Source organism: Doryrhamphus excisus, chromosome 14 (assembly GCF_030265055.1).
Source record: "Doryrhamphus excisus isolate RoL2022-K1 chromosome 14, RoL_Dexc_1.0, whole genome shotgun sequence".
Classification (NCBI taxonomy): domain Eukaryota; kingdom Metazoa; phylum Chordata; class Actinopteri; order Syngnathiformes; family Syngnathidae; genus Doryrhamphus; species Doryrhamphus excisus.
The window spans coordinates 15987333-16015264 of record NC_080479.1 but is presented as its reverse complement, the minus strand read 5'-3'; the positions used below and the strand labels follow the sequence as shown (position 1 = coordinate 16015264).

Sequence of the window (27932 nt, the reverse complement as noted above, 5' to 3'; positions counted from 1 at the left end):
AGTTATTTGATGTTGAAACTGCAAAGTTTTGGAAAATCCAAAACGGCGAAAAGTGTGCGACTTCACGAGTCCATTTTTGATGACGTGTAAAGAACGCGACACGCATGCGTGTTATTCCATCATGGCAACAGTGCAAGTTAGCGAGGCAGAAAAGGTCTACATTTTACATGGTATACGGGTAAGTTTTGACTACTATAGCAGCTAAATACGCTGGTATTAGAATTTATAGAGTGTGTCGCCATGTCGAAAAAAAAATAAATAGGATGACTTACGAGTGGACGGAAGAGGCTGTGAGGATTACAGACACATGGAGATTGAAACTGATGTGGTGTCCAATACAGACGGCTCGGCTAAAGTTTCTCTGGTAATAAAACAGCATAGGTATATAGCTTTATGTTGTGAATATAAAGTCATATTTTATTTATTGTTTCAGGGGCACACAGCAGTTCTAGTAGGAATCAAGGCTGAAATTGGTAAACCCCGGCCTATGGCTCCAAATGAAGGCTATTTAGAGTTCTTTGCTGACTGGTAAGTAGAGTGAGACGCCATTTTACTAATAAAAACAAACAGTATACAACAGGAAGTTAATGCTGTTTACTAGTTCAGCCAACGCGACCCCGGAGTTTGAGGGCCGGGGTGGAGAGGAACTCGGGATGGAGCTGAGCAACACTTTGTACAAAGTCTTCAACAACAAGCGCAGTGTTGATCTGAACAGCCTGTGCATCAGTGAAGGAGAACACTGCTGGGTACTCTATGTGGATGTACTGGTAAGGAAATGCAGTTTTGTAGCAAACTTTGAAAATTGTTGGTAAACTTTATAAATAAATGTCTGCTTCCTAGCTCCTGCAGTGTGACGGAAACCTGTACGATGCAATCTCCGTAGCGATCAAGGCAGCTCTCTACAGCACAAAGTAAGCCCACAAGAAAGTTGTATTGTTATTGTATTCTTCATGTACGTAGACTCTAGATCATAAGAGAGGATACCCGTTACATAGAACAGTACTGCATTGCAGGTGAAAACAAAACAGATGTTTATGGGTCGAAAAAGGCAATTGTTAATGCTTGTGCAATGTTCTGATTCATTTTTCATCGTCTCTCGTATTCGCCCGATGCAGTTGTCTGGTTTTCATGTTGTTTTCGCCTCTAAATAAATTCTGCTCAGGCAAAAATCATCCTAAAATCTTACGGTAATGGTTTAATTTCATTTGAACATGCATCAGATTACAATTGAATGCATCACATAATCAGTTCACAGTTCCACATGTCCAAAAGGAGTAGGAAGAAGCAAAGCTTATTAAATCCTACCCCTCCATCTGGTAATTTTTTTTTTTACAAAAGTAACTATTACATTTGTTCACTTCCTGCTTTCCATAATACAGTTTGTTTTTTTGTCATTATTAAAGCCCTGTAGACATGAAATAACAACCCTACAGTCACCTTTACACTGGTATTACCCAATAAATAGTAAACAAAATCAGTAACTGTTACATTTGTTCACTTCCTGCTTTCCTAATATAGTTTTAAGTTTTTGTTTTGTTTTTTTTATTTTAAATCCGTTTACAACCTTCTATATATGTTTTTAACACTATTAGAGCTTCCTAGACATAAAATTACACCCCTATACATTTTGTACATTTGTTACATTTGTTCACTTCCTGCTTTCCTAATATAATTTAAGCTTGTTTTTTTGTTTTTTGATATTTTAATTTTTATCCTAATATTAATTTTAATTTTAATCTATAATAATTTATTGTGCATATTTTTATTTGAGTGTTTCTGTTTTCATCTGATATTTTATATACAGTAGTCCTTTGTTTATTTAAACACATTTCTACTTTTTTCAAAACCTGAATCCTTTTTTTTTTCATGTGTTTTTTTTTTATTTTTATCCTAATATATTTTAATTTTAATTGTAGTCACGTACCGAAGTACGAGGTGATATGAGCATCCAATGCCATAATGGGTACCATAGTAAGTGTCAATATAGTGATGTATAGCACATCATGACTGGTTCAAGACTCTTCATCCTTGTATTTAGCAAACATCAACTGCTTGTATTGTTTCTTGAATTGGCTCATCGTTGTGCATTGTTTGAGGTCCTTACTCAATCCATCCCATAGTTTGATTCCACATACTGAAATGCTATGGCTTTTTTAATGTAGTCCTAGCATATAAGTGTTTCAAATGTAGTTCTTTTCCCTGAGATCATATTTCTCCTCTCTTGTAGAGAAGTATTGGATGACATTTTTAGCTAATTGGTTATTTTAGCCTTATGCATTATTTTAGCTGTTTGAAGATGAACTATATCAGCAAGTTGAAGTATTTGTGATTTTAGAAATAAGGAGTTAGTATGTTCTCTGTAGGCGGCATTATGAATTATCCTTACTGACCTTTTTTGCAGTACATTTAGCGAGTGAATATTGCTTTTATAGTTATTACCCCATATTTACACAATACACAATATTACTATACTATACACAATATTCTCCCTTTCTTTTTCAGTGGTTTCTTTTTCTTTTTAGCTAATTGGTTATTTTTAGCCTTATGCATTATGGTGTATCCTTTTGAGTATCTTGCATCCAGATGTGGATGTGCATGCATGAGAAACTCCTGAAGATGATTTTCTAACCTTGTATTTTTCATTAAGTCATTCCCAAGTCCCATGATGAGACCAGATTTAAGTGTTGTTCTGCTGTTCTACCTGGTAGGATTCCCAAAGTGCATATATCATGTGATGAAGAAGGCGGGAAGGAGATCGAGCTGTCTGATGACCCTTATGACTGCATGAGGCTCAATGTGGAGAATGTTCCGTGTATAGTGACTCTGTGCAAGGCAAGCCCACCGTCTAACACACACAAATGAGAAATCAATAATAATAATAATAATAATACTTCTATTACTTATCTGACACTGGGATTGTTTTGACAGGTGGGCCACAGGCACGTGGTGGACGCCACTCTGCAGGAGAAGGCGTGCTCTGTGGCGAGCCTGATCATCTCCGTCACAAACAAGGGAACAGTCACCTGCGTGAGGAAGATGGGAGGAGGCAGCCTGGACCCCGAGAGCATCTTTGAAATGACAGAAGTAAGTTAAAAATAGTTTACAGTCATAGGAGTAAAGAAGACGCAGTAGTACTTATGTAGTAGTACCAAGTCATCAAATAGCCGTGGGCGCTCATCTCCCTTTAGCCTTCCTCTTGTGTTAGCTTTCTGGTATCATCTCGGTTTTGACCCATGTATTAAATCAGCTATAAAATACAGTAAAAACAATAAGTTACCATCAAATTTGCTTCTCATGTCTTGGTTACCTTCTTAGACTTCCTCATCCATGAAAATGTTGGTTTTAATACTTTTGGTGTGGGCATGTAGGCTTTTTTTTTGCCACTATACCCCTCCATTTCAATTTCCAAAAATGGTAAACTGAACCTCAAAAGAATCATATTAATAAATTGAATTATTTTGTTAACTGGCTATTACTGAGGGCTATAGAAGATATCGCTTAAATCAATTAGTTTTATTTATTTTCACATTTTAGTATCAATCTATGGCAGGGGTCTCAAACACGCGGCCCGCGGGCCAAATGTGCCCCGCAGGACACTAGTTTGAGGCCCGCGCAAGTTTGATATTGGATGCTGTATGGTATCATGTACCCAGAAAAAATGATTACGTTTGATTAATGTTCATGTTAAAGGTTAAATAACTGTTAATAGTTATCCTCCCTATCCGTGTGGAAGTGGTACGTTTTTGGCTATTTAAGTTTAAAGGAAATAACTTGGAGGCTACCGTTTAGGTCGCTATAGCTCTCTAGTTTGCGAGTTAGCATGGGTCTCAAGACCCTGCAGTTGCGCAATATGTTGTAAATAAAAAGAGTATAAATGTGACTATAGTCGTGTTTTGTCATGTCTACAGGGCTCTAATAATGCTTTGTTCATTTTAATCTGGAAAGAAATTATTTGTCTACCCACCAACTATATGTGGTTTCTTAAGTTTATTATTTGCCGTTTTATTATTATTATTTTATTTATTTATTACTGATTGACTTTCTTTATTCTTGATTTGTTTATTTATTTTTCATCTTATTTTGTGCAGAAAAATAAAAATTAAGATATTTGAGAACAGTGGAATGTTTTATCAGAGCTTTTCTTGTAGAAAATTGGAACCAAAGCAAAGTTTATTCATTTTTCTGTTTTTAATAAATGCGTTTTTTTTTTTGTTTTTTTTTTTTAAACCTGATGCGGCCCAGTCTCACCCAGACCCTAGCTCCAGTGGCCCCCCAAGTAAATTGAGTTTGAGACCCCTACCCTAGATTGTTATTCCTTCATACTAAGACCAGTGGAATAAGTAACCAATGTCTTTTTTTTTACTTCATCCAGACAGGTAAACGTGTCGGCAAGGCCCTTCACACGCCGCTCATGAAGCTGCTGCAGCAAGAGGAAAGTTTGGGAGCAAAGCGACACAAAGTGGGCTTCCTCGGTTAGGATTGTCATTCAATGTCTTTTCTACTCAAATGTTTTTGTACTTATATTTTTTTTTGTACCATATGTTATAACAGAAATGGAAAAAAACATGTCTCACTAAAGAATATCATGTTTTATAGTTCTTTTGTCATTTTGAAGCCTATTCCTATTAAAACGTGAAAAACTATGCCTCTCAATATTTCACTTTTCTGCAAATATTTGATTATATTTTTCATGGGTCTGAACGGTGGACGAGTGGTTTGCATGTAGGCCACACAGTCAGGAGATCGGGAAGACTTTGCATACTCCCACTTTAGGTTAATTGGCGACTCTAGTAAATTGTCCGATAGTTGTTTGTTTATATGTGCTCTGTGATTGGCTGGTGACCAGTCCAGGGTGTACCCCGCCTCTCGCCCGAAGTCAACTGGGATAGGCTCCAGCATTCCTGCGATTATAATAAGCGGTATAGAGAATGGATGGATTTTTTCACTGAAAAAAATGACAGATAAAAGTGATTAGTGGGCGGCACGGCGGTCGAGTGGTTACATGCAGACGTCACAGCTAGGAGACCAGGGTTCAATTCCACCCTCGGCCATCTCTGTGTGGAGTTTGCATGTTTTCCCCGTGCATGTGTGGGTTTCCTCCCACATTCCAAAACCATGTCTATGTCTGAGTTTATTTAGCCATGTTTATGCTTGCAAAAAAACTACTAAACTCATCACACAGTAACTTAACACTCCAAAGGTGTACCTAAAAATATACAAAGAAGTACCAATATGAGTTTTGAAGTTTCCCATTCTGCATTGTGTCTGAGCAAAGCAGTTCATTGGAGGACATGCGGCATAGAAAGTGGTTAGCGCGCAGGCCACACAGCTAGGAGACCCGAGTTCAATTCCACCCTCGGCCATCTCTGCGTGGAGTTTGCATGTTCTCCCCGTGCATGCGTGGGTTTTCTCCGGGTACTCCGGTTTCCTCCCACATTCCAAAAACATGCTAGGTTAATTACAACTCCAAATTGTCCATAGGTATGAATGTGAGTGTGAATGGTTGTTTGTCTATATGTGCCCTGTGATTGGCTGGCCGACCAGTCCAGGGTGTACCCCACCTCTCGCCCGAAGGAAGACAGCTGGGATAGGCTCCAGCACCCTTCGCGACCCTTGTGAGGAAAAGCAGTAGAAAATGAATGAATGAATTTTTTAAAGTGATGTTTTCATAAAGTTCATGACACAAGTTGAGGAAAATTCTAGAATGTCTCCATCTTATTGTTTTTGCCACGTGGCTTTGCACGAGGACTAGGCAATAAAAAAAGGAGTCCAGACGGGAAGAAATAATTCCAGACGTCTCGCAGACGCTCTAAAGTTTACGGGCAGGAAAGTCCAAAACTAACATCTCTCTGGTCTGGCTTCTTGTCTGCAGGTTTGGAACCTAATTCAAGTATTTGTTACATTTTTTTTTTTTGGGGGGGGGGGGGGGGGGGGGGGGTGGTGCTTGAACAAAAACATGACAGATTTCAAACTTGTCATTACTTCCATGCTGGAACCCTCATAAGCCCCTTAAAATGAATGTCATGTTTGACTTTACCACATGAAGTCCCCAAGTGACCTCTCCCAGACATTTTAGTGGTTGTCATGTGACATGCAGGGTAAGCGCAGATGAAAACCGCACATGGTTATGTCATCAGCACTGAAGAACAATTTCACACACACACACACACACACACACACACACAATGAGAGGGAGGGTTCAGAAGCAAGAAAATAAATAGCGAGTCTTCACGCTGGATCATGCGAGGTTTAAGCATGGAGTGCAAAGGCGTATGCACGCTGCTGCTTGTGCTACTCGTGGTGACCAGCTCACTACAGCAGACACCACCGAAGAAGAAGCCCGTACGGAAAGGTACACACAATTCAACGCCGATGCATGGTTTATTTAGTTTAGATGTATTTGTTAATTAAAGCAACATCACTAAGGTTGCAGACTGATTTTCATATTGTGTGTGTGTGTGTGTGTGTGTGTTGGCATCAGAAAAGGATGCTGCCATTCAGGACCTCCAGAGACAGATTGATGAAATTGTGCAGGACCTCAACCGCCTGAAAGAGGAACAGGCTTTGCAGAGAGGTAATGAAAGATATTTAGTTATCCTTGTGTTAAAGTGACTATGCAAAAAAGTATGTGTTAGAATTAGAAAAACTTGTTAGAATTTGAAAAATATTTCTGATATTTATTTTACATGTATAATTGATATTTGCAGGAACTGAAGGCAAGTACTGCTCATCTGTAGTAGAAATATACATTCCTGGATTGAGTAAGACCACCTCGTACTTCGGTACGTGATTAAAATTAAAATTAAAATTAAAATTAAAATTAAAATTAAAATTAAAATTAAAATTAAAATTAAAATTAAAATTAAAATTAAAATTAAAATTAAAATTAAAATTAAAATTAATTTGTATTTCAACTTCAATTTGAAATTGACATTGAAATTGTAAAAATAAAAATAAAAACAAAAACAAAACAAAAAAAATTAAATGAGAGATATTAAAATTTAAAAAACAAAAAAATTACTAAAATTAAAATTAAAAATTAGGAATAAAAAAACTTAAACTATATTAGGAATGCAGGAAGTGAACAAACGTAACAGTTACTGATTGTAAAAGTACCAGATGGAGGGGTAGGATTTAATAAGCTTTGCTTCTTCCTACTCCTTTTGGACATGTGGAACTGTGAACTGATTATGGGATGCATTCAATTGTAATCTGATGCATGTTCAAATGAAATAAAACCATTCCTGATCCAAATTTTGACGCCCCTGCACAACCTGAAACTCCATTGGAAGCCATCAGGAGGCCTTGCTCATGCAGTTCTGAGATCACAATATAATTGACAAAAAAATGACATTAAATCCATGTTTTTTTCTAAGATATTGGCTTTTAAAGGTGAATTTTTCGTCTGGTCTTAATATTTGGTAGTAGAGTCATCCCGGTTAATCAGCTTAAAAAATATATGTAATTTGTACTGAATATTAATGGTGTTATCCATCAATCAGTGTGTCTGAAGGGAACAAAGATCAACGGCAAGTGTGTCCTGGCCGACCCGGTGAGAAAGTCCTATCACACGGCCAGCGAGGACTGCAACGCCCTGGGCGGCGTCCTCAGCGCTCCCTCATCCGCTGACGAAAACGACCAGCTGACCGACTACGTCCAACAAAGCGTTGGTCTGGATGAGCAAGTCTGGCTGGGCATCAACGACATGGTGACCGAGGGCACTTGGGCCGACCAGAGCGGCGTCGGAATCTCATTCAAGAACTGGGACACGTCCAACAGCCGGTCCCGTCAACCGAATGGCGGCCAGTCCCAGAACTGTGTCGTCCTGTCTGGGGCCGCCCAGGGGAAGTGGTCTGACGAGAACTGCCGTGACGAGAAGCCGTCTGTGTGCCAGTTCAATATTGTGTGAGCATGTGTACTGTATGTAGTATGTATGTAGTATACTCCCAAATAGTACTACCCTATGCCAAGTATCAATTCAACAGTGGCCCACATACAACTGCCTATACAGTGGAACCTTGATTTTTATTCATTTGTTCATGTAAATCTGCTTAATGCCAGAGTATTATATTTATATTGACATACAGAAAACAATGCTAAATAATTCACAGAAATTAAAATTAAAATTAAGTTTAGCGGAACAACACAGTACACAGCAAATTTTTTACATTTCCTACGACGACCGAGGTTTGACCGTATAATATACTCGTTGCCATCCAGTCATTACAAACCTGTAACTATGCTGCATTCACTGACAAGTCTCACATTGAGCCTGAAGGATATTCTTCTTTTTAACTGTTCTCTCCGCACTCTACGTCTGCTTTTTCCAGTTTGCTGATGTCTAATCTGATGTAACCTGACAAATAAACTGTAAAAGCACATTGTGTATTATTTTTAGCTTAAAAGGGATAGGTGGGCATCCCTGTTAGATTCGAACATGGTGTCTAAAAACACGTTAGAAAACCTGTTCTTCGATTATTTATTGTTTACAACAAATCAAAAAATCTTATGCTGCAGGGACTCTGACCAGTTAGCCTCAAATTCTAGCCTTAGTAAGTCAAAAACATACCACTTCCACACGGAAGAGGAGGATAACTAATGTAATGTACCTTATGTAAGGTAATGTTTCATCAATGTTTTGTGTCATTAATGCCACCTAGTGACCAGAAAAGTACATATCACTTGTACTTGTATATTTCGACTAATAATAGACCATAAAACTGCAATATAGTGAGGGAGTGATAATTGAACCACATATTGTGAGGGACTTCGACTAATAATAAGACCATAAAACTGCCATATAGCGAGGGAGTGATAATCGAACCACGATATTGCGAGGGACTTAGACTAATAATAGACCATAAAACGGCAATATAGTGAGGGAGTGATAATCGAACCACAATATTGTGAGGGATGTAATCTGTTTCGACTAATAATAGACCATAAAACTGCAATATAGTGAGGGAATGATAATCGAGGGACGTACTCTGTTTCGACTAATAATCGACCATAAAACTGCAATATAGTGAGGGAATGATAATCGAGGGACGTACTCTGTTTCGACTAATAATCGACCATAAAACTGCAATATAGTGAGGGAGTGATAATCGAACCACGATATTGTAAGGGACTTTGAATAATAATAGACCATAAAACTGCAATATAGTGAGGGAGTGATAACCGAACCACGATATTATAGACCATAAAATAATAATAATAATAGACCATAAAATTGCAATATAGTGAGGGAGTGATAATCGAGGGACATACTCTGTTTCGGCTAATAATAGACCATAAAACTGCAATATAGAGAGGGAGTGATAATTGAACCACATATTGTGAGGGACGTACTCTGTTTCGACTAATAATAGACCATAAAACTGCAATATAGTGAGGGAGTGATAATCAAACCACGATATTGTGAGGGACTTCGACTAATAATAGACCATAAAACTGCAATATAGTGAAGGAGTGATAATCGAACCACGATATTGTGAGGGACGTACTCCGTTTCGACTAATAATAGACCATAAAACTGCAATATAGTGAGGGAGTGATAATCGAACCACGATATTGTGAGGGACTTCGACTAATAATAGACCATAAAATTGCAATATAGTGAGGGAGTGATAACCGAACCATGATATTGTGAGGGACGTACTCTGTTTCGACTAATAATAGACCATAAAATTGCAACATAGTGAGGGAGTGATAATCGAGGGACGGACTCTGTTTCAACTAATAATAGACCATAAAACTGCAATATAGTGAGGGAGTGATAATCGAACCACATATTGTGAGGGACGTACTCTGTTTTGACTAATAATAGACCATAAAACTGCAATATAGTGAGGGAGTGATAACCGAACCACAATATTGTGAGGGACTTCGACTAATAATAGACCATAAAATTGCAACATAGTGAGGGAGTGATAATCGAGGGACATACTCTGTTTCGGCTAATAATAGACCATAAAACTGCAATATAGTGAGGGAGTGATAATCGAACCACGATATTGTGAGGGACGTACGCTGTTTCGACTAATAATAGACCATAAAATTGCAATATAGTGAGGGAGTGATAACCGAACAATGATATTGTGAGGCACGTACTCTGTTTCGACTAATAATAGACCATAAAACTGCAATATAGTGAAGGAGTGATAATCGAACCACGATATTGCGAGGGACTTCGAATAATAATAGACCATAAAACTGCAATATAGTGAGGGAGTGATAATTGAACCACGATATCGCGAGGGACTTCGACTAATAATAGACCATAAAACTGCAATATAGTGAAGGCGTGATAATCGAACCACAATATTTTGAGGGACGTACTCAGCTCACGGAGCAAGATGGGGATGGAAGCCACCTTTGATGGATTACACTGCAGATAGGATATATCTATCCAACAATGGATAGAACTTATTATGTGGACTACACATTATCGTCATTCGATAGTTTCTCTCACCTTTATTGAAGTGCTGGCAGGCGAAACTTGCTTTGTTTGGGCTCTCGATTTTCCTGAAAAATCTAATGAGACCAGACAAAAAAAAAACAGAGTTGTGACTGTACATCTGAAAAGGTCATTTTGGCTATTTTTACACTTGTATTGCAGTCTGCAGTGAGTCCTCACCTTCCAGTATAATGTTAGCAAGCCATGGACCGAGACGTTTCTTCAGCGGAAATACTTTTCAGCATCCAACATGAGAAACCGCAGTGGCCGCTTTTTTCCCCTAAAATTTATTGCAAAAAATGTAATCACAGACAAACAACATAAAAACACTGCAAAATTGTTCCATTTCCCTGCTCCAAAATCCAGACCACATCGGCAGAGATTACATAATCGAAAAAAAAAAGTTAACCCTAGAAAAATAAGTTCACAGCTCCTCTTATGGAAAAGGGAGCATCAAGTCTATGGTAAAAAAAAAAAAAAAAAAAAAAAAAGTGTTTCAACTCAGAATCCCTGAGTGAGACTGAGGCATCATCGTCTACAAGAACTCCGGTTCCGGTTCCATGTCGGCGCCTGAAAGTCGAATGGTGTTGATGTCCCCCATGTTTCTGAACGTGTACAGTTCATTGTCCACCATACGCCGATCCTGGAAGCCCAGGCTGTCTTGGCGGTCGATTGGCGTGCGCGGACGTGACGGGATGAAAGTCTCGGAGGGGTCCAGGAATGTGCCAAACTGTTCCATTTCGGGCTCCGGGTCGGGTTCTTTGATGACGGGCATCTCGGAGGGCCCCGTGAAGGTGTGGTAGGAATCCACCTGCATCCCTTTGAAATGGTCCTGCATGCTGTCCGCGTAGCTGGAGTCCCCCAGGAGGTGACCGTACACCATCGTCTCGTCTATGGAGGCGTACACGTGGGACTCGTTGTCGGAACGGGCCTTGCTGAACTGCCGTTCGCCTGGTTTGAAGATGTTCCCTCCGCCCATGTAGATGGACGACTCCTTCTTCAAGCGCTCTTTTTTCTTTTTCCTATTTGGGAAGACCAAACTAGTGAATGACTTAAGGAAATGAAAGGTCACCTGTTTCCGTATGTGGGTGGGGTTAAGAGGGTGAAAGGGCTTTATTGTCCTAAATGTACAATTTCAATTTGTTTATTCTATTTTTAGACTATTTTATAGCTTTTCGACAGGGTTGAGAGGTGTGACATGACGTAAACTCTCAGCAACTCACGTCACCTATTTAGCTTGTTAGCTTACCCCTGTTGGCCACCCACTGTGTAGATAGGAATGGTAATGGTTTTATTTCATTTGAACATGCGTCAGATTACAATTGAATGCATCCCATAATCAGTTCACAGTTCCACATGTCCGAAAGGAGTAGGAAGAAGCAAAGCTTATTAAATCCTACCCCTCCATCTGGTACTTTTACAATCAGTAACTGTTACATTTGTTCACTTCCTGCTTTCCTAATATAATTGAAGGTTTTTTTTGTTTGTTTTTTAATTATTTAATTTTAATTTTTATCCAAAAAATTTTAATTTTAATTTTAATTTTAATTTTAATTTTAATTTTAATTTTAATTTTAATTTTAATTTTAATTTTAATTTTAATTTTAATTTTAATTTTAATTTTATGGATAACATTTTTAGCTAATTGCTTATTTTTAGCCTTATGCATTATTTTAGCTGTTTGAAGATGAACTATATCAGCAAGTTGAAGTATTTGTGATTTTAGGAATAAGGAGTTAGTATGTTCTCTGTAGGCGGCATTATGAATTATCCTTACTGACCTTTTTTGCAGTACATTTAGCGAGTGAAGATTGCTTTTATAGTTATTAGCCCATATTTACACACAATAAGTAAGATATGGTAGAACCAGAGAGCAATAAAGAGTGTGGAGTGATTTTCTGATTGAGAACAAATTTTGCTTTGTTCAATATTGAAATATTTCTGGCCACCTTATGTTGTATATTTGTAATATGAGGTTTCCAGCTCATATTTTCATCTATTTTGATACCCAGAAATGTATTTTCCTTCACCCTTTCAATGTCTACACCGTAGGATGTAAGAAGGTCTGTTTAAAGTTGCTTTTATGTATATGTATATGTATATGTATATGTATATGTATATGTATATGTATATGTATATATATATATATATATATATATATATATATATATATATATATATATATATATATATATATATATATATATATATATATATATATATATATATATATATATATATATATATATATATATATATATATATATATATGTATTGCATATAGAGATAGGGTGCAGATATACTGACCTTACAAAGAAGCAGACGACACCCAACAGGATGAGTAAAAGGAGAAGAGCTCCTGCTATCCCAAGAAGAATGGCTAGGAGATCTGTATGGAAGAAGAAAGCTTATTAGTTTGTAGATCTTTTGGAGTCATGTTGGGTCAGAGACGTTCTCTTACTGGTCTTTTGCTGTAGAACAATTTTGGTCACGGCACCAAAGTTTCCGTCCTCAGGTATACAGTTGGACATGTTGATATAGAAGCTCCGTGGCACCAGAAGCTTGTCGTCCGTCTTCTCGTCCTCCCTGCGGCTCAGTATCTCCTCCTCGGAGTCCAGCATCTTGACCTTGATGGCGGTGTGTCTGTCCTCGCATTTGGGCTGGCTGACGTTGACAATCTGGACGTGTGCGTGATAGCGGCTTGGCAAAGTGACGATCCAGGACACCGTGGACGAAGGTCTCATACCCTTGGGCCAATTAGGGGTGGCCAGCAGGGTTGGGGACGACATCTGTGGGGTGACTTGATAAATGATGGTCTCTGAAAAACAGGAGAAGTGTTTTGAACGGGGTTTCCTAGACGTGTATGTAGTTGAGGCTTCCCTCAAGATTAAATTTGAAACACTTATATGCTAGGACTACATTAAAAAGCCATAGCATTACAGTATGTGGAATCAAACTATGGGATGGATTGAGTAAGGACCTCAAACAATGCACAACGATGAGCCAATTCAAGAAACAATACAAGCAGTTGATGTTTGCTAAATACAAGGATGAAGAGTCTTGAACCAGTCATGATGTGCTATATATATCACTATATTGACACTTACTATGGTACACATTATGTCATTGGATGCTCATATCACCTCGGTCATACTTCGGTGCGTGATTAAAATTAACATTGATTTTAAAATGTTAAATTAATTTTTTTTTAAATTTAAATGTTGAATTTAAAGATTTTTAAATTTTAATTAATGTTGAACTTAAGAAATAAAAAAGTAAAATTAAAATGTTGAATTTTAAAATTTTAATTAAAATTGAAATAAAAAAAACGTAAACTATATTAGGAAAGCAGGAAGTGATGGTCATATCACCTTGTACTTTACTGTAAAATTAAAATTAAAATTAAAATTAAAATTAAAATTAAAAAAAACTAAATTACATTAGGAAAGCAGGAAGTGAAAAAATGTAACAGTTACTGATTGTAAAAGTACCAGATGGAGGGGTAGGATTTAATAAGCTTTGCTTCTTCCTACTCCTTTTGGACATGTGGAACTGTGAACTGATTATGGGATGCGTTCAATTGTAATCTGATGCATGTTCAAATGAAATAAAACCATTATCATTCCCATTACCGATTAAGTGTCAAGGATTTATTCCCGCTTATCCAGTTGCTTTACAGGAAAAGCCAGTTCCAGTATAAAAATAAGAGTACCTGGGATCTCTTTACTGAAGGAGACATTGAGAAAAGGGCCCCTGGTCTTGCTGAAATCCCTGGTCGTTGCCGTGATGGAGATATTGGCGTGCACTTGAACCTTCTGGATGATGCCGTTGGAGCAGAAATCTCCCACAGAGAAGCCTTCAGTCTCTTCCACATGCAGCGAGACAGATCTGTTACACGCCTGGCCTGGCACGGACTGCTGAAGACCCCCTGACGGTGACACCAGATCGATGGTGCTGTCCTGAGGGATAGTCAGGTGCCAGGTGAAGCTGTGGAGGGGCATCCGAAGACAGGTATCCAATGTGGGTACGGTGAGGAGAGTGTCGGAACAGGAAGCCACATTTTGACAACCTGTTAAAAATACATATTATTAGTGATATGGGAAAAATTTATTACAAAACATACAGCGATGAATTCTTACCAATAACCTTACTAGCTGTCAACCGGACATCTTCATTGGGACAGTCAAGGAAGGAGAGTTCGGCCTGACCGCCCGCAGCCACGTTTATCGTTTTTACCACCTCAGAGTTCACGCTCATCTCGCAATAAGGATCCGAACCCACTTTCTCAATCTGCAGAGCCACCTTGGGGTGTTTGGTCAGGTCCACCGTGCAAAGAACTGAGAGAGACAAGAAGAAAATAAAACAAATGGCAGTCATTTATCTCTACTAATAATAATATAACACTAGAAATATTACATTTATAGGTTATCACATGGTTTGTCTGGTATCAGGCCAGGTATCATGCCCCCCAAGTGCCGAGACCGAAATCCTTGACATTTAATTGGTAATGGGAATGATAATGGTTTTATTTCATTTGAACATGCATCAGATTACAATTGAATGCATCCCATAATCAGTTCACAGTTCCACATGTCCAAAAGGAGTAGGAAGAAGCAAAGCTTATTAAATCCTACCCCTCCATCTGGTACTTTTACAATCAGTAACTGTTACATTTGTTCACTTCCTGCTTTCCTAATATAATTTCAGTTTTTTAATTTCAGTTTTTTAATTTCAGTTTTTTAATTTCAGTTTTATAATTTTAATTTTAATTTTAATTTTTTTAATTTTACCACTCGGCGGTCAAGTGGTTAGCGCGCAGACCTCACAGCTAGGAGACCAGGGTTCAATTCCACCCTCGGCCATCTCTGTGTGGAGTTTGCATGTTCTTTAATTTTAATTTTAATTTTAATTTTAATTTTAATTTTAATTTTAATTTTAATTTTAATTTTAATTTTAATTTTAATTTTAATTTTAATTTTAATTTTAATTTTAATTTTAATTTTAATTACGTACTGAAGTACAGGGTGATATGACCATCACTTCCTGCTTTCCTAATATAGTTTGTTTTTTTTATTTCAATTTTAATTAAAATTTTAAAATTCAACATTTTAATTTTACTTTTACAATTTTTAAGTTACCCCGCCTCTCCCGAAGACAGCTGGGATAGGCTCCAGCATCCCCCCCGACCGTCATGAGGAAAAGCGGCAGAAAATGAATGAATGAATGAATTTTTAAGTTCAAGATTTAATTAAATTTTAATTTTAATTAAAAATCTCGGGCTGATACTGACACTTGGGGGCATGATACCGGGCCTGATACCAGACAAACCATGTGATGATCTTATTATCACATACTATTTAATCATGAGCTTATTATCACGTACTATTTAATCAAAAGACCATTTTGTTTCCAGAAAATGTTCAGTTTATCACATGTATTATATCTAAACGGTGTAAACACAATAATTGCACAAATATTTCAACAATAATAATATTTTATCAACAGTCTTATCTTATCAATGTCTGACAATTAAAGTTCCATTAATCAAGTTTGGGTTTTTTTGGTGACTGGAGAAGCACTAGGCACTAAGCACTCGTGAGCTGTTCTCTGATTGGTTGTTTCACGGGCATGATACCAGAGCAAGCGCGCTCTGAGTGGACAGCTATGGGGGCTGATACTGGACATGGTTAAACTCTATATTTTATCAGTATCACTGCCCTGGGCTTTGACACAGTATCATGACGGCCTTTTTCCCGTATCATTCATGGGCGGTTTTCTAGGGTACAGGGCCAATTAATACTGTAGTATGTGATAATCTCCAATATAGTACTGTACCTGGATGACCGCTTCTCATGACAGATACGCTGTATTTCAAAGAGAGCCCCTGCAACGTGGTGTTGGTTTCGCAGTTCCTCAGCACCATGTTGAAGTCGCCCTGTTGGTGTTCCGGCTGCTTATCCGTCAGATCCAATTTGGTCACCTTCTTGTCCTTGTTCCTGTACTCCACTTCCACGTCCTTGTTGAGGCACTCCGGGGCGGTGTGGTGGTGAAAATGAAGGGTGTAGTTGTGCATGCCAGGCACGGAGAAGTCCCACTGCATCTGCTGCTTGTCGGGGAAGTCATTGGGGTAGTTGGTGGAGATGAAGGCCGTGTCAGAAACACCTCGCGGGAGGCTGACTTTCACGATGGCCACCACTGAAAAAGAAAGGGAGACTATTGTGTATAGTATAGTAATATTGTGTATTGTGTAAATATGGGGTAATAGCTATAAAAGCAATCTTCACTCGCTAAATGTACTGCAAAAAAGGCCAGTAAGGATAATTCATAATGCCGCCTACAGAGAACATACTAACTTCTGATTTCTAAAATCACAAATACTTCAACTTGCTGATATAGTTAATCTTCAAAGAGCTACAATAATGCATTGTACATCTTGTATAATGACAATAAAGGCCATTCCATTTCCATAAGGCTAAAAATACCCAATTACCTAAAAATGTAGTCCAATACTTCTCTACAAGAGAGGAGAAATATGATCTCAGGGAAGAACTACATTTGAAACACTTATATGCTAGGACTAAGTTAAAAATTAAAAATTAAAAATTAAAAATTAAAAATTAAAAATTAAAAATTAAAAATTAAAAATTAAAAATTAAAAATTAAAAATTAAAAATTAAAAATTAAAAATTAAAAATTAAAAATTAAAAATTAAATTAGGATAAAAATTAAAAAATTAAATAAAAACTTAAATTACATTTGGAAAGCAGGAAGTGAACAAATGTAACAGTTACTAATTGTAAAAGTACCAGATGGAGGGGTAGGATTTATTTGTCAATTGTAATCTGATGCATGTTCAAAGGAAATTAAACCATTACTATAGTAATTCCAAAAATCGGTATTTTGCATGGTCACATACTGTATCCACTTACTGCTGGTCTCGGGCCCAATGCTGACTTTGAAGTCGACGGGCTCCATCTTCCTGTGCCCCGGCACCCGGAGAGACATGCGGCCCTTGTAGAGTACTTGAATGCTGGTCACAGCGCCACCCTTGCAGAAGGTTCCGATGATGGCAGGCCCGGTACGCAGATAGGTGACGAGTGTGTACGTGTGCTCATCTGGACAGGCGTCTTCATTGGCAATCTGTCGCATTCCCGGCTCGGGGAAGTCCAGCTGGAAGGTCCGAGTGGAGCTGACTTTCAGATCCCAGGTGAAGGTACGGTTGAAGTCTGGGAAGAGCGAGGACTCGGGCTGGACCATATTCCCAGAGCAGGTGGTAGCTGTGCAGTCTGGAATGACATGGAAACCGTGAGCCTTCAGGTGTGTGTGTGTGTGTGCTAATGAATTTTAACTGCATTGTTCAGGTATGGGGCGGCACGGCGGTCGAGTGGTTAGCGCGCAGACCTCACAGCTAGGAGACCAGGGTTCAATTCCGCCCTCGGCCATCTCTGTGTGGAGTTTGCATGTTCTCCCTTTGCATGTGTGGGTTTTCTCCGGGTACTCCGGTTTCCTCCCACATTCCAAAAACATGCTGTTAATTAGCGACTCCAAATTGTCCATAGGTATGAATGTGAGTGTGAATGGTTGTTTGTCTATATGTGCCCTGTGATTGGCTGGCCACCAGTCCAGGGTGTACCCTGCCTCTTGCCCAAAGACAGCTGGGATAGGCTCCAGCAACCCCCGCGACCCTCGTGAGGAAAAGCGGTAGATCAAGGGTCTCAAAAACGCGGCCCGCGGGCCAAATGTGGCCCGCAGGACACTAGTTTGAGGCCCCCCGCCTTGATATGAAAGTTTAATGTTAGTGCGGCCCGCGCAAGTTTGATATGGATGCTGTATGGTATCATGTACCCAGAAAAAAATGATTACGTTTGATTCATGTTCATGTTAAAGGTTAAATAACTGTTAATAGTTATCCTCCCTATCCGTGTGGAAGTGGTAAGTTTTTGGCTATTTAAGTTTGAAGGAAATAACTTGAAGGCTACCATTTAGGTCGCTAGCTCTCTAGTTTGCGAGTTAGCATGTGTCTCAAGACCCTGCAGTTGCGCAATATGTTGTAAATAAAAAGAGTATAAATGTGACTATAGTCGTGTTTTGTCACGTCTACAGGGCTCTAATAATGCTTTGTTCATTTTAATCTGAAAAAAAAATTATTTGTCTACCCGCCAACTATATGTGGTTTCTTAAGTTTTTATTATTTGCTGTTTTATTATTATTATTATTATTATTATTATATTTATTTATTTATTAGTGATTGATTGATTTTCTTTATTCTTGATTTGTTTATTTATTTTTCATCTTATTTTGTGTAGAAAAATAAAAAGTAAGATATTTGAGAACAGTGGAATGTTTTATCAGAGCTTTTCTTGTAGAAAATTGGAACCAAAGCAAAGTTTTTTTAATTTTTTTGTTTTTAATAAATGCATTTTTTTTTTTTTTTTTTTGGAAAACCTGATGCGGCCCAGTCTCACCCAGACCCGAGCTCCAGTGGCCCCCCAAGTAAATTGAGTTTGAGACCCCTGCGCTATACAAATAAAATGTATTATTATTATTATTATGTAGGTGTTTATATTCTCGTACCGATTTCTCTGTTTATCTCCACGTTGAAGACATCTTCAGGACGAGGGCAGGTGAATTCAACGGAGGTGTTTCGAGCTTCTCTGAGGGTTAGAACGTTTGGATTGCATGTCTGTTTCGGGGGTTTGTCCGCACACACGCTGCAGTCGGGTTCGACGGTATCTCTGCTGATGATAATGATGGTTTCTGGTTCAGGGGTCACGGACAGCATTCTGCCAGCTGAGGATAAAAGAAAACATTTTAGATACAATTATGTGTTAAAATAAATAAATCAGCATGTAGGACATGTGCCTCTGGGTGTTGCTTTAGCTGTGAATATCGTCCTGTCCAGTTCTTCTCCTCGGGGTATCTCCACAGTCACGGTGGTCAGTCCAAGAAGATCCAGACGAGACAACGCTCCGCCGCTGCAGTAGTTTTTGGTCTTGATTTGGCCATCGTGTCTTGTTGTGCTCACAGAGTACCGGGGGCCATCTTGACATTCATCTTGCGCTGATAATTGTCTCAGACCGCCGCTAGGCAGCTCCAAGGCTAAAATAGTCCTCTCCGGGACGCTGATGTCCCACTTCAGGGTTCTTTGAAAGTCCTTCAAGAGGCTGGGATCCAGTTCACCTGTAGTAGGTGTGCATGAGTTCTTGGTGCATTCTAAGAAGGGAAATACACAGCATGACGTTAGAGCAGGGGTCTCAAACTCGCGGCCCGCGGGCCAAATGCGGCGCGCGAGACGCTAGTTTGAGGCCCCCATCTTGATACCAAAAGTTTAATGTTGAAATGACAGCTTAAAGCTGTGTGCACACACCGGACACAATTAACATGATTTTTGCCCCGCCCATACTGTTACCCCGCCCTGTTTTGCTTTGGATTAGCAATGAAGCTAAAGGCTTATGACGCTGGGTACAAATAAATGCAGGAAATGATTTGGAATAAAAACGGAAAATACACGTCAAGATAAAGCATCTCATAAAACATGTTGTTAAAGTTACGACGCTGGAACTGAGTACAATGCTAACTTGCTAATTGGGTAAAATTATTACGTTTCATTAATGTTCATGTTAAAGGTTAAATAACTGTTAATACTGTACATTTGAATCTGAAAAAAATAATTTCTCTACCAACTCTATGTGGTTTTTACATGATTCTTATTTGCTGTTTTATTATTATTTTACTTATTTATTACTTATTGATTGATTTATTGTCTTTATTCTTAATTTGTTTATTTTTTTAAATCTTATTTTGTGTATAGAAAAATAAAAATTAAGATATTTCAGAACAGTGGAATGTTTTATCAGATATTTTGGTGTGGAAAACCGGAACCAAAGTACTGAAAAAGTGTAGGGTATAGCAGAAGATAGTTTTTTTATTGATTCCAGTTTTTAATAAATGCGTTGTTTGTTTTTTGTTTTTTTGTTTTTTTAAACCTGATGCGGCCCGGCTTCACCCAGAACCTAGCTCCGGTGGCCCCCAGGTAAATTGAGTTTGAGTCCCCTGCATTAGAGAGATTTTATACTTATTTAGTAACTCCATGCTGCAAAAATGACATGACAAAAAGGATACAACTATAATATGAAGATGAAGATACAACTGACATATCCAACGAGCTCACCTATTTTCTTCTTCACCTCCACACTGAAGGCATCTTGAGGTTTGAGGCAACTAAACTCCAACGAGAGAGTCTCAACGTTGCTCACACTGGTGCGCAGCTCACATTCCGGTTCTTGAGAGAACTTTCTCATCAGCAGGTTGGTGCTGGAGTCGATGGTTACCTCCATCGTTCGGCCCTCTGAGCAAGAGAGAGCAGACAGTAAGCACTTCAGGCCACAACATGAGCGCACATAGCACCATCAAACCACTAGAGGGCGCTAACTTGCTGCACAGATTATATCCCTTCCAAGTAAACCAAGAAAAACAAGCAAATGTGAAGAGAAAAAAATTAGAACACAAATAGAAAAAGTCCCAATTTTACAATAATGTAATATGATGAAAAAAAGTAGTGTTTTTATTTTTTTTTTAAAGTCATATTATAAGAAACAAACATAATTTTGTTGAAAAATTTGATTGTGAAAAAACTTACAGTGTTACTAGAATAATGTCAAAATAATATTGGGAGAAGAAAATTTACAAATAAAAAGCAGAAATTAAAACAACAGAAGCAAAATTATGTAAAAAAAAAATGCTGGAATTTGAAAAGAATAAAGTCAAAATATTTAAAAAAAAACTTGTAAAAATGTGTAATATTATGAGTAAAAGTAATGTAATTTTTGTTGTATAGACTTGAAATATTTGTATATATTGTTTGTTGTTTGCACAGCGGTCGAGTGGTTAGCATGCAGGCCTCACAGCTAGGAGACCCGAGTTCAATTCCGCCCTCGGCCATCTCTGTGTGGAGTTTGCATGTTCTCCCCGTGCATGCGTGGGATTTCTCCGGGTACTCCGGTTTCCTCCCACATTCCAAAAACATGGTAGGTTAATTAGCAACTCCAAATTGTCCATAGGTATGAATGTGAGTGTGAATGGTTGTTTGTCTATATGTGCCCTGTGATTGGCTCTCTCGCCCAAAGACAGCTGGGATAGGCTCCAGCACCCCCGCGACCCTCGTGAGGATAAACAATAGAAAATGAATGAATGTTTGTTTTGTTGTAGGGGTGCTAATAGGTGGGGATCTACTGAAGATATAAATGTTAGGCCTGATTGAAACAGCTCATCAGGCAGTAGCTTCCTGTTACATTTTGCAAACACCACTCATTTGTAACGTAGGAAGTAGCTTGTGTAGTGAAAGTGATTTCAGAAACATGCACAGAAAGTGTGAGCGACTGGCTCTGTATTCTTACTGAGTGGTCCTGCAGAGGCCTGGAACACCACAGATTCCACCTGCGTCTTGGGTTGAACTCGCAGAGACACAACGGCGTCACTGAGCAGATCTAAATGAGTCAGAGAACCCCCTTTGCAGTACTGGGTTTGTACTGCTTTGCCGTCGGTTCCGGATGTGCCCACTGAATACAGATATCCATTGTTGCATGGCTTGGACGTCTCCTGCAGTCCCTCTCCAAGGACGTCGAGACCCACAACGGTCTTTGCGGGTGCCTTGATCTGCCAGATGAAGGTTCTGGTAAACTCACTGAGGAGAGAGGGTTGAGTTTCTACAGTCGAAGGGCTGCAGGAGTCCTCTGTGCATTCTGGGTAAGACAGATATGGGTACATGGCTTTAGACCGGATTTGTACAATCTTGTTATTCAAAATTTAAGACCAACCGACTTATTGTTTGATAACTAAATTTACTCAGATGGAAATTAATGGCTTGTTTTCTGTCATTTTGTTTACTATTTATTGGGTAATAACAGTGTAAAGGTGACTGTAGGGTTGCTATTTCATGTCTACAGGGCTTTAATAATGACAAAAAAAACAAAAAAAAAACTTAAACTGTATTATGGAAAGCAGGAAGTGAACAAATGTAACAGTTACTGATTGTAAAAGTACCAGATGGAGGGGTAGGATTTAATAAGCTTTGCTTCTTCCTACTCCTTTTGGACATACGTGACAAAAAAAAAAAATAATAATAAAATCTAATAAAAAAAATTGTAAAAATTAAATTTAAAAAACTTAAACTATATTAGGAAAGCAGGAAGTGAACAAATGTAACAGTTACTGATTGTAAAAGTACCAGATGGAGGGGTAGGATTTAATAAGCTTTGCTTCTTCCTACTCCTTTTGGACATACGTGACAAAAAAAAATAATAATAATAAAATCTAATAAAAAAAAATTGTAAAAATTAAATTTAAAAAACTTAAACTATATTAGGAAAGCAGGAAGTGAACAAATGTAACAGTTACTGATTGTAAAAGTACCAGATGGAGGGGTAGGATTTAATAAGCTTTGCTTCTTTGGCAAAACAAGTGCTGCAAGGCATGCTGGGAGGCAGGTTCTGAAGAATATCCTTCGGGTACGATGAGTTTAAAACCCCTGCTTTAATGGCTCAGTTAGAGCACTTAAAAGTGGAGAAGATCCTGTTTGCGTTCATCGCTAAGAACCGTTACAAACCTGCGTCTGGAGCCAAAGTAGTGCATATTTGAATATGAAAATCATTGACCGTTCATAGCCAACTTAAACAATGCTTTGCATGACACGCCGATATCAACGGCGTGTCTGTGAACTCACCGAGGATCTGCGTTATAGTAACCGTGTAAGCCTGTTCTACAGGTTGGGTGCAGTTGAAGAGCAGCTTGACCTCCTTCTCGGGCGCCAGGGTAAGAGTGGCGTGGCAGGACGTTTGGGTGTCATTGACCCCGCTGACTGCACAAACGGCGCACTCGTCCAAGTGCGGAGCAGTTGACACCGTCACTGTCGAGCCTTTGTCGGGCAGGGCCGTCAGCTGCAGGCATTCTGAAGAAACAGACGAGAGGAACGTGGGATGACGCAAGAAAAAGGAAATGAAAGACGCTAAAAGCATCATTGGCAGAGACTGCCAGCTGTCGTGCAGTAATTGCAAAGCTGTAATTAAGTACAGCAAACTCAAAATGGAACCCAATGCAAGACTCACATGCGGAAACATTTTGATAAAAGTCCTACATTTTAGAACTGATTCAAGGTTCGTTTAATCCACAAAATAAGAATATGACCTATAATAAATCATCACGAAATGTACATTTATCCTCAGTGTATTTCCAGGCGATTATATGTCATTGGATCTTAAATCAATACATTCTGTGAGTAGGAAACAGTTTGATTTAATCAGAAAGGCAATAATCATTTGTAGACATTTATCCTTGTGTCCAGTTTGCATGCATACACAGTAAGGGGTATATCATATGTCAATAACCGGAGCTGAAAAAAACTCTAATATCTCAGGCACAATAATCATATCTAAGCGTATTGAAGTAAACATATGTCACAAAAAGTGTCAATAAGTCAAAAACACACATTCTGTACATGTTACTTATACTATTATATTATACTAAAAAAATGAATATTTTCAGAGAAAGGAAACCCTCACAAGAGTTGCAGGGGTGCTGGAGCCTATCCCAGTTGTCTTAAGGGCAAGGGGCGAGGGTACACCCTGGACTGGTCGCCAGCCAATCACAGGGAACATATAAACAAGCAACCATTCACACTCACATTCATACCTATGAATGTGCAGATCATAGAAAATGTGTTTATGCCTTTCAGAATACAGCTTTTAACATTATTAGAGCCCTCCAGATCTAAATATAACACCCCTATAGTCACCTTTACACTCATGTTACCCCATATAGTAGACATTCATTTTCTACCGCTTGTCCTCACAAGGGTCGCGGGGAGTGCTGGAGCCTATCCCAGTTGTCTTAAGGGCGAGGGGCGGGGTACACCCTGGACTGCCAGCCAATCACAGGGCACATATAGACAAACAACCATTCATACTCACATTCATACTACTACTACTATAACTCACATTCATACCTATGAATGTGAGTGTGAATGGTTGTTTGTCTATATGTGCCCTGTGATTGGCTGGCGACCAGTCCAGGGTGTACCCCGCCTCTCGCCTGAAGACAGCTGGGATAGGCTCCAGCACTCCCCGCGAGCCTTGTGAGGATAAGCGGTAGAAAATGAATGTCTACTATATGGGGTAATATGAGTGTAAAGGTGGCTATAGGGGTGTTATATTTAGATCTGGAGGGCTCTAATAATGTTAAAAGCTGTATTCTGAAAGGCATAAACAGATTTTCTATGATCTAACTACTGGGAACGATTCATTCCGCCACAGGAGATACAATATGTCATGTTGGACATATCAGTTGAACAATATCGGCATGTCACAACCTACAAAAATATTCAGTTTAGAAATGTGGAAATTCACTCATCGAGGGTCAGATCTGGAACTATATGGGCCCTGTGATTGGCTGGCGACCAGACAGCTGGGATAGGCTCCAGCACCCCCAGCGACCCTTGTGAGGATAAGTGGTAGAAAATTAATGAATGAATGAAAGGTCACATTATGAAAGTGTGGGAAACTCATATTGGTACTTCTTTATATATTTTTAGGTACACCTTTGGAGTGTTAAGCTACTGTGTGATGAGTTTAGTTTTTTCGCAAGCATAAACATAAACTAATAGACATGTCTATAGACATAGAAATGTTGTTTTCTATAACAGACATGTTTTTGGAATGTGGGAGGAAACCGGAGTACCCGGAAAAAACCCACGCATGCACAGCGAGAACATGCAAACGCCACACACAGATGGCCGAGGGTAGAAAAGAAACATTTCAATTCAAATACAAGTCTGCTAATTTACAGTACACATTGTATTTACCTGGTATCGAATATCATTGTCTCATGCTGAAGCTTAAATATGTGAATATGCTGTACTTCTTTTTCCCCGCAAGATGAGCATCGTGCAGCAATAATTTTATGTCATCACCAGCTGCTCACAGCTCGGGAGAGCCTCGGGGGGAATATTTACTTGGTGCTGTTATGATGACCCCAATATCAGACCGCATTTTCCCCAGTCTGAAAAAGCCAGGTTGTATCTTATTGGTAATCTAGAGGTTTGTGCATACATGTAACCAAAAGGAGAAACCAGTTTGTTTTTAACTGAACTAAACACGACAGGTGTGGATGCACCCTAAGTAAACAGTAGACTTGAGGATAGCTTGATATTATATCAATTTTTTAAGATTTTATATATTTTCCTTCTTGCAAAACAAGGACTGTCTTATGTACAGAGTCGTCATATATATTGGGGTGAATCCATTTTTATTCACTACTTTGTTTTCTTTTAACATCATGGTTTATTGGTTCCAAACCCAATCGGGATAAATTAATTTCCACAAAGTAGGACTATAAATGACCTATTTTCATAGCCAGAGCATAGAGTCTGCTTGTCCTTCTAAATACAGTATGTTTTTTTAACATTATTAGAGCCCACAAGACATAACATAACACCCCTATAGTTACCTTCACACTCATGTTTGTATTTGAGATATAAATAATGGATGGATTAATACTTGTGCTTGTGTGTGCTGCTTTAAAATGTGTTCTGTAGTTGAGTGTGGAGCGGACAGGAAGTGAGGAAGTTGAGCTTTAGCTTAGTGTGAGTTACAGCCGCAAAGAGTAGCCTGTGTTTTTGGAATTATTGTGCCTGTTGGGAGATTTTTTTTTTTAATGTGTAGATTTGCTTAAATATGCAGGTTTTTAAAAACTAATAACAGGCTGTATTCAACCACAACACATTATGAATTATTAATGTGTTTTTAAAAGCTGTGCTAGAGTGAAGCCGCAAAATTTGCAGGGCAAAGTGGCGAGGGACAACTTGTTTTATTATTTTTTTTTTTACCCCAAAACACCTTATCATTAGTTTCTTCCAATAATACATTGCTAAAATAAGTTATTATTATATATTTGTATTATTGTGCCTGTTGTGAAAGAATTAAACCAGTGTAGATTCGACATTGACCTCTTTGAAGGAGTTCATAGTTTACTTCATTTAGCCATTTTTATGCTTTAAAATGTTTAATTTTGGCCATAACATTTCCGTAACTATGTGTATATTTTGATTAATAATAGGCCGTATTTAACTACAAAACAGTATTATTTGTGTCAACAGTTAAAAGTAATGTATTATTAGCTATAGATATAAGGGGATATAAGGGTAAATAAGATGTACTTCTTCCTATACTCCTTTACGGCATGTATCAGATCACGTGGTTACATTTGACCAATTGGACGTCTGCAAACAACTAAACTCAGCATACCGTAGATAGTAAACATTTTCAAGCATTCAAGTGGAGACTTTCTGCTTCTGTTACTGCTTCCCCTGCCAACATATTGCAACAGGGGACACAACAGTAGGGTCAACTTAAGCTTCACAAAAGCACATTCACAGCTCTCCGGAGCAGATTGCTGGTCAATAATTAATGACTGTGATCATTTCAAACCACAAAGGAAGCGCCATAAATACCTCATAAAGCTTTTATAATGACGTCTATGTGTAACTACAAAGCCTACACTATAAAACTCAGTCGTTAGCATTAGCAAGGCGTACTTTCTAAAAAAAATAATAATAAATGCTTATTTGAGTGGCAGCTGTTGGGCGACGTTAAGTGTGACACCCAATTCGACACTTTTATGGACAATTAACAAAATAAACAAAATAAATAGCGTAACCGTCGAAATACAAAATGGAAAAAACTCACCTGATGAGACGAGGATAATCAACAGCAAAAGTCCGAGCAGCGCGCAGGTGTGGAGCCGCATGTTCATCCTCCTTTGCTCCTAAGAGCGTCAAAACAATAAAAAAATATATATTTTGGGGAAAAAGGACGGGGTAATAAATCCCAGTTTTAATCGCTCAAACTAGCATTTTCGTAAGCGTTGACAGCCACTTCCGGCTTACCTGCGCAGGAGCGGGAGCAGCGGAGGGCGTGGTCCGCGGGCACGAGGACCTGTTCAAACCCGACAGACTGCAACACACACACACACACACATATAAAAGCGCACACACACACACACACACAGAGAGAGAAGCACTCTCCAGTCCTTGTGTGGCACAATGAGTGTCCTACTTGGAAGCACCCAAACATGCCGAGGATGGTTGGCAATACACCACGGAGGGTGTGAACATTTGATACAAATATCGATTGTATATCGATATCACGGGGGTTCATGTTTTAGATAAAAAGAGAAAGGATGTGAATGAGAGGCAGTGTCATTTATAAATTGTATAATTCAGATAATTGGCATATCATAAAATTGAAGGCAAAATCACTAAACCATTCAAGGATTGTGACATAATCACCCCGAACCACTTCAGGCTTCAGATTTTGTGTTGTAATTTTAAAAATTGTGTTGTTTCATTGTTGAATATGCCGTATTATTAGTCAAACAATAAGCAATTTCATGCAAATTTAACATATTTTTGCCTAAATTAAGC

The 27932-nt window shown here is 38.6% G+C and overlaps 3 protein-coding genes across 4 annotated transcripts; 2 read left to right on the top strand and 1 right to left on the bottom strand.

The window, feature by feature from the left end:
- Positions 1-14: 14 nt before the first annotated feature.
- Positions 15-4644, top strand: exosc7 (exosome component 7). Its single transcript, XM_058046700.1, has 8 exons — positions 15-178; positions 263-364; positions 434-528; positions 602-767; positions 841-911; positions 2709-2832; positions 2929-3084; positions 4373-4644. Exons 1-8 carry the CDS (start codon positions 80-82, stop codon positions 4475-4477), a joined length of 918 nt encoding a protein of 305 aa, XP_057902683.1. The 5' UTR covers positions 15-79; the 3' UTR covers positions 4478-4644.
- Positions 1872-27560, bottom strand: cdcp1b (CUB domain containing protein 1b). 2 transcript variants are annotated; one of them, XM_058046699.1, is made up of 17 exons: positions 27396-27560; positions 27196-27274; positions 23181-23405; positions 21856-22200; positions 20631-20807; positions 19322-19672; positions 19034-19249; positions 17389-17745; positions 16295-16654; positions 14599-14796; positions 14172-14528; positions 12921-13277; positions 12767-12848; positions 10640-11481; positions 10475-10536; positions 3150-3247; positions 1872-3068 (listed from the first exon to the last, which is right to left on the bottom strand). In XM_058046699.1, the coding sequence occupies exons 2-14, from the start codon at positions 27260-27262 to the stop codon at positions 10995-10997; spliced, it is 3579 nt and encodes a 1192-aa protein (XP_057902682.1). In that variant the 5' UTR covers positions 27263-27274; positions 27396-27560; the 3' UTR covers positions 1872-3068; positions 3150-3247; positions 10475-10536; positions 10640-10994. The 2 variants fall into 2 exon arrangements, with proteins under 2 accessions (XP_057902682.1, XP_057902681.1); XM_058046698.1 differs by lacking the exons at positions 3150-3247; positions 27396-27560 and having other exon boundaries at positions 27196-27389.
- Positions 6156-8448, top strand: LOC131101489 (tetranectin-like). Its single transcript, XM_058046702.1, has 3 exons — positions 6156-6352; positions 6482-6574; positions 7503-8448. Exons 1-3 carry the CDS (start codon positions 6241-6243, stop codon positions 7907-7909), a joined length of 612 nt encoding a protein of 203 aa, XP_057902685.1. The 5' UTR covers positions 6156-6240; the 3' UTR covers positions 7910-8448.
- Positions 27561-27932: the final 372 nt, after the last annotated feature.

What these genes read in the sequence shown, in the direction of transcription:
- exosc7 (XM_058046700.1), top strand. Translation starts at nt 80, where the DNA reads ATGACGTGTAAAGAACGCGACACGCATGCGTGTTATTCCATCATGGCA. An exon ending in ACATTTTACATGGTATACGG is followed by an intron (nt 179 to 262) that starts GTAAGTTTTGAC and finishes AAAAATAAATAG; the next exon opens with GATGACTTACGAGTGGACGG. An exon ending in TTAGAGTTCTTTGCTGACTG is followed by an intron (nt 529 to 601) that starts GTAAGTAGAGTG and finishes GCTGTTTACTAG; the next exon opens with TTCAGCCAACGCGACCCCGG.
- LOC131101489 (XM_058046702.1), top strand. Translation starts at nt 6,241, where the DNA reads ATGCGAGGTTTAAGCATGGAGTGCAAAGGCGTATGCACGCTGCTGCTT. An exon ending in GAAGAAGCCCGTACGGAAAG is followed by an intron (nt 6,353 to 6,481) that starts GTACACACAATT and finishes TGTTGGCATCAG; the next exon opens with AAAAGGATGCTGCCATTCAG. An exon ending in GGAACAGGCTTTGCAGAGAG is followed by an intron (nt 6,575 to 7,502) that starts GTAATGAAAGAT and finishes TCCATCAATCAG; the next exon opens with TGTGTCTGAAGGGAACAAAG.
- cdcp1b (XM_058046699.1), bottom strand. Translation starts at nt 27,262, where the DNA reads ATGAACATGCGGCTCCACACCTGCGCGCTGCTCGGACTTTTGCTGTTG. An exon ending in GATTATCCTCGTCTCATCAG is followed by an intron (nt 23,406 to 27,195) that starts GTGAGTTTTTTC and finishes CTGTTTCTTCAG; the next exon opens with AATGCCTGCAGCTGACGGCC. An exon ending in AGCTAAAGCAACACCCAGAG is followed by an intron (nt 19,250 to 19,321) that starts GCACATGTCCTA and finishes TTTTATCCTCAG; the next exon opens with CTGGCAGAATGCTGTCCGTG.